The sequence below is a fragment of the Monopterus albus genome, unplaced genomic scaffold, assembly GCF_001952655.1.
Source record: "Monopterus albus unplaced genomic scaffold, M_albus_1.0 scaffold12.1, whole genome shotgun sequence".
Lineage (NCBI taxonomy): Eukaryota > Metazoa > Chordata > Actinopteri > Synbranchiformes > Synbranchidae > Monopterus > Monopterus albus.
Genome location: NW_018127892.1, coordinates 1,695,527 through 1,701,810, shown reverse-complemented (window position 1 = coordinate 1,701,810; position 6,284 = coordinate 1,695,527). Strand labels below are relative to the sequence as shown.

At 38.6% G+C, this 6,284-nt stretch overlaps 1 protein-coding gene across 1 annotated transcript; it reads right to left on the bottom strand.

The window, feature by feature from the left end:
• Window positions 1–290: 290 nt before the first annotated feature.
• snrnp27 (small nuclear ribonucleoprotein 27 (U4/U6.U5)) lies at window positions 291–4,484 on the bottom strand. The gene is made up of 6 exons (XM_020590508.1): window positions 4,248–4,484; window positions 3,095–3,227; window positions 2,536–2,651; window positions 2,308–2,387; window positions 931–995; window positions 291–599 (listed from the first exon to the last, which is right to left on the bottom strand). Exons 1-6 carry the CDS (start codon window positions 4,282–4,284, stop codon window positions 545–547), a joined length of 486 nt encoding a protein of 161 aa, XP_020446164.1. The 5' UTR covers window positions 4,285–4,484; the 3' UTR covers window positions 291–544.
• Between the last annotated feature and the right edge of the window lie 1,800 nt (window positions 4,485–6,284).

Genomic DNA, 6,284 nt, shown 5'->3' with positions numbered 1-6,284 from the left:
TGTCCATAACATACACATGTAAAGAACACCAAATTATATTACATTAGGTGATAGTGTTTTGCTGTAGCTTGTATGTTAAACTACTAACATCATACTGCAACTGTGATATACTTAAAAAGCCTCTTGTACCTGACACTGACCATATTAATCAATTAATCTTAATGTTCAAAAATGTCAGTGGAAAGACAGACATTTACATGTCAAAACAATATTCTTGCACACCAACTTCAAGGGGCAACCTTTGATTAATAATAATAATAATAATAATAAAAAGAAATCAAGACTGCAGCCACATTTTAAAATGCTTTTATTTCAAAGAAAACACCTAACATCTCAACCACACAGAGCCCCATGATTTCTGACCATATGGGATCTCATCAGTACTCAGCTGTGACTATTTACATTTATGTCATCAGTTAAAAGGTATATACAGAACTGTTGCATCACACTAGACAAGTTAGAAATAACAGGAAACAGCACAATGTCATCCACGGGAGAGGACAAAGGTGAGTGACTTGAGTATCACACTGAGATGCCGATACTTTCAAGCAATGAAGTCCAGTGGTCTGTTGAATCCACCTTTTCTGTTCATGTACTGCCTATAAAAAATAAATATATAAGAAAACATTACATCACTGTTACCCTCGCAACACTTGCAGATTACATCATCGAGCACCAATGGGAGAGCCAGAATCTCTGCATAGAAACACCTGCAGAGGTGATTGGCTACAATAACAGTGGTTGATGCTCACTGTGAGGGCACTGAAAACTTTGTTTTAACTGAGCAACCCCCAATAACAACTTCGGTAAGATCACTATGTAATAATACATTGCTTATGAAACTCTTCTAAAAACTGCCTGTGGTTATGTGCAGCATAACCAACATGCAGGACTATACTATTAAAAACTGCTGTGTTTTTGTTGACATACCTGTATTTTCTCTTCATGGTCACATTGATAGCATATGCATTTACCGATCCATCAGTTTTCCTGCCCTGTTTAAAAACAATGTTACTATGTTTTGCATGTCTCTCTCACACACACACACACACACACACACACACATACAAAAACACAGTTCAAGTTATAAAGTGATAATATTATAAGAAATGTGGCCTGTGCCCCTGAGCCTTTTATTTAGAAAACTAATTTGTTGACAATTTAGAATCTAACCCTTTGCACAGCCAAGCCTGCACTACAAACTACAGGAAACATACATTCAATTAAATCATATATGGCTGCATTAGATTGAAAAACTACTATAGTTGTATACAAAACCATGAGGGTGATGTTTAAAACTGTATTTAACAAATAAAAATAATGATAGTTTTATAAAATGCATATTGGGCATTCAGAACTGAGCTTAAAAAAAAAAAGGCCAAAATGTTTACTCCGACTTTTCCTTTTTTAAATAAGCAAGGCCTCACTGGCTAACTCAGTATTCCCTCCCAGTTCGTATGCACGTAGGGCTGTACCCGACTAAGAATTCTGTCAGTCGACTGTTCAGTGCGACTATGCCCTCTTCTTCTTTTTATTAAGAGTGACAGAAACATATTTCTGAGCATTTAAAAAACAATCAAGACAACCGCATATGATGCAAGATTTAAGTTCCAACCTATTTAAACTGATGATATGTACTGTCGGGCTGCCAAATGGATTTGTCAGAATAATGAGACAGGCAGCACACTTGCATTTCTGTTGAAACAATGCTCCTAAAGGCAAGTTTTTCTTCTGAGACATGGTTGTAGCCTAGTTTACCAACAAGTTTGAGCTTCTCTCACCAGTTAACCACGTTATGTTCGATGTGTGCCAGCTTGCACTTCTAAAGAATATAAGAATATATATTTATGATTCCTATATACATGCATCTGCTTCACAGCACAACCATTCCAGTTTGATGTGAATGTGCACCTGGAAGGATTTTACTGTGAAAGAGTAACAAACATATTATATAAATCAAGTGTGAAGTCTAGCTTGTTGTCCAGTAGAAGTAGCCCTCATCACAGATCAGAAAACTGTGACATATCTGTTAGATGAAGAGTAATCCTTGCAAACAAACACCAAAGAATGACAACCACATTGCACATAAGCTACTGGCTGTATAAATTATAGCTGCTGTTCACAATATTTCTGTGGAAAGTCATGTCACAATATCCATAAATTGTGACACTGAGCAGGCTCACAGAGACAAATGTAAATTAGTATTAATGTTTGGTTTATATTTAGCTTAGAAAGCAATGTTACTTGAAATAACCTGCACCACCTTGTGGCTGCACAACATGGGACAGGCTCGCTCTGTACTCTCACCTTGGTGGTGTCAAAGGAACCAAAGCCCATCTGTTTCATCATCTCAATTTCCTCTTCAGTTTTGCCCTGCATGTCTTCCTCTGTTAAAATATAATCACAGTGAATTTTGGGGGGAAAAAAACAAAAACAAATGCTGGACCTAATCATGCTGTAAGCAGTAAAAGCTAAACTTCCTGCTTAATGTATATGAATATACAGCAGAATGTCCATGTATTATTTATCTTATACCTGAAATCTGAACAGGCTTTGCAGGCTTTTCCTTAACCTCTTTGCGGTCATCTTCTCGTCGGTCTTTTTGTCTCCCAGGAGAAAGAGAGGAGGAGCGATGACGTCTAGGAGGAGACCTACAAAGGGAACAAAAAGATGGCTGCAGGATGGGCTATCATGACTACCTAGGACAGACGTGTCAAACTTAAAGCGATGAAAATTTTTGAAGCTATTTTGATAAATGCGCTTGTTTATTATAGGTAAAGAGCACCATAAACATACAGCAATTAATGAAAATGACAGTGTCAGATGAATTGTCATAAAGATACACTATCTGAACTAGAGATCACCTGATCTGGGTTACTGCAAGTTGTCACTGATATCTGACAACAACAGTTGTTCTAGAAATAGCCAACTACGTTTATCCTAAATTTCCGCAGGAAGAACATCCCAAAGATTAAAATGGAGGCTTGAAAACATTGACTGGTAAATATTCACTTCTTAACAAGGTTTGTAATAATAACACACAACCAGATATGGCAACATAGACTAACAATATTTAGGTCCCTGAGAAACTCACCTTGAACGCCTCCTGTGAGGAGACCGTGAGCGAGATCTGCGCCTGTCTCGCTCACGATCTCGAGAACGAGAGCGATCTCTCTCCCTTCGCCTTCGCTCACGATCCCGTGAAGTTGAGCGGGAACGTCTTCTCTCTGCAGGTACAGCAGAAACGTTACATTGGCATCCACACACTGATATTCTTTAACACAGAGAGCATTAGTATCTTTTTGTTGCTTAAAGTCTCTGCAACACGTTTTAAATATGCTGTATCTGATGTTCATACAACTGTATAAATGTCACTGACACCATGTAAATCCTAGTTTAGTGTTGTTTGTACAGTTTTCTTTTATAAAGATACAGCACATACACTGATTGGCCTCTTTATTAGGTACATCTGTACAACTGTATACAACTCAATGCAACACTTCTGCCCTAACATCTGTGATTATGAAGCTCAAAATGCTTCAGTTTTTGGTGAAATTGACATAAATGCATAAATTCCGTTACATGTTTGCTACTGAGGTCATAGTTAAAGGTGGTGTTGTACTGGACTACATTATATTTACAGGCACCTCTATATTTTTGTTCTCCTCAGCCACATACACGGTCAGAATATTAGGAACAGGCCTGGGGGCCAAAAATGTTAAGCTCTCCAGCTTTTACTCTGCTTTATTGTTTAGTGAAGTACTCGAAACAGTTAAAACACCACCAAAGTTAAATATGTCCTTTAAAACATACTGGATATACTGGTTTTCACGTGTAAACACTTGTGTTAGAAATGTTAACAAAAATGCATGACTTCTGCATAGATCTAGAACATCGCTAGCCACCATATACTCACAGCTGGCAAACCCAGTTATTACAATAGAAGACTATATTGCGATTTAAACCGCGTTATCAAATTATAATCACGTCGACTAACTAAGCCAGCATTACGTAAATAAATACACCGACGAACATGTGCAGCTAGTTAACTCAGAGAAAGGCTACATTTATATTACACAAATCCCGTTTTCTAGTTGTTGTTAAAGAAAAGACATTTTCATGTGCATTTCATTAACATTAGTACATTCTCCCACCCTAAAGGAAGAGCAAACGACTAAAACGCGGAGCTAATCATATATAACTTTATGGTAGGTTAGTATCGAAGTTAGCTTCTTTTGGTTTCTTACCTCGTCTTGTGGGACTTCGACTCCTGCTCCTACCCATCTTCCTAATATGTCATAGGTTACCCTCGTAGATCAATGAAGTACTAAATAGACAATATGTGGTTTAAAAAAAACAAAAAAACAACAATAAACTGCTTTATGTTTCCCTTCAGCGTGAGCTTGGCACATCTGTTGTCGGTGATTGGTATAAGAGGTTCCGGTGACCATTACCGAGAACCCTCTGTAGAGCGCCCTCTACCGAGCCGGAGGCGATTCGACGTCATTGGCACATTGCACGTGTATGCTGTAACTAGACAAATGCATTTCCTGAAGAAAATGTGTGTGGATGCTGATTGCTGAAGAATTACCCTGAAAATGCTTAAATCCATAGCTTGGTGGTTAATGCCACTGACTTTGGTACGACTTCATCATGCCTTTTTCTGTGTTGTGATCTGCCAATATATAGAAAATAAAATGAATTTCACCTTTAACGGGGTGCAGGACACTAATATTGCTGCAAATAAGTTACAAAACACTGACACAGTGACATTCATATATCTTTCTTCCAGAGCCTCCAGTCCTACTGGGAGTGCTGGTGTTAGGGCCCTTCATGTACACCAGAGGCCCTCGACTCCATCACTGGATGGACATGGTCAACACTCCACAGGAGCCGGTGAAGCTTTGGCACGGATTGGGCAGATACATTTAAGCAACCAAACATGAACAGATCCATAAACACACATGTGCATGTACATACACACAGATTCAGAAATAGAATAAAAGTGCTAATAAATGTGTTCATTTGTAAAACGCCTTGAGACGATTTCCATCTCCTAATAAAAGCGTGTCTAGATGAAAGGTGTGTTTGTAATTGCATGTGATTTTTACTTTCATTCTAATTGAATGTATTAACGTTATGGCATTCTCACAATACAGACATTGAAAAATTTACCGTTTCTCCTTAATACATCCGTGGGCAGAATGGTCTCCATCATGCAATTCAGTATCAAGCTGTTATAATATATTAATGGTACATACAAGGGTTGAATTTAGTTTATTGTTATAATCGGTCCTAGTAGTGTTTGTGTCTGGGTTGGCACCATGAAGATAAACGAGAACACTCTATTGGAGGGACACAAAGTTGTGTTGGTTTCTTATAATGCAAAGCACGTGCCCAGGTAACGTTAATATTAACACATGATTGGTCTTGTTACACACGCGACATTTGTCAGTTTTCTTTTATTTTCCTCTGCTGATATCTTTAGTGATGAGTGTTTGAATGTCATTTCTTTACTATTTTGGATTTTAACCAAGTTCTTTTATTGAAAGCGCAAGAAGTGAAGACCAGAAGAGGACTGTTTAAAATCAACAGGAGGTTTACTCAAAGTCTGGGCACAGGTAAAGTCTTACAGCGCTGGGATCAGACAGACAGAGCTCCCGCAGGAAATTCGTTCTCTGAACAATGAGTTACGTTTTCTCATTACATTTATCTTCTTGGGCTAGGCCTGCCCTGGACAGAGGTACAACATTTCACACTTCGTAATCCTATTGGCCATTTGGTGTGAGCAGGTCAACCCCTGCCTGCGTCTGCTTGCTGAAATGTGATCTAAACCAGGTGTGAGTGTGTGTGCGCTTCTCAGGTGGCAGCTTGATCGATGAACACTGAACAACGGGTGGTCTGGGCTGCAGGCCCCCCTGTGTGTGTGATGCTATTGTAGGACGTAGTGAGTATGCTAAACGGGCCAGGTGGCCATCTCAGGCTGCAGGCCCCCTGTTTCTGCAAGATACCCAATGACCAAGGAGAATTTGGAATATGCTAAGCGGGTCTAGGTGAAGATGCAAAACAGGCCAACAGGTCTTTGTTAAAATGTAAAATAGGCCGTCTGTTTACTTGAAGATACAGACATCTTGTCTCTACAGAATTTGTAGTATACAGTTCTAAAATTTCACTCAGTAAAATACAGCAGCCATCAATACAGTTTTAATATGTATAAGCAAGGAAAATAAAGGTATGAAAAGTAACTAAAGGAAACTAAAATTATGAAAAGTAACTAAAGCTTC

What these genes read in the sequence shown, in the direction of transcription:
- snrnp27 (XM_020590508.1), bottom strand. Translation starts at nt 4,284, where the DNA reads ATGGGTAGGAGCAGGAGTCGAAGTCCCACAAGACGAG. An exon ending in TCGAAGTCCCACAAGACGAG is followed by an intron (nt 3,228 to 4,247) that starts GTAAGAAACCAA and finishes CTGTACCTGCAG; the next exon opens with AGAGAAGACGTTCCCGCTCA. An exon ending in AAAGCCTGTTCAGATTTCAG is followed by an intron (nt 2,388 to 2,535) that starts GTATAAGATAAA and finishes ATATTTTAACAG; the next exon opens with AGGAAGACATGCAGGGCAAA.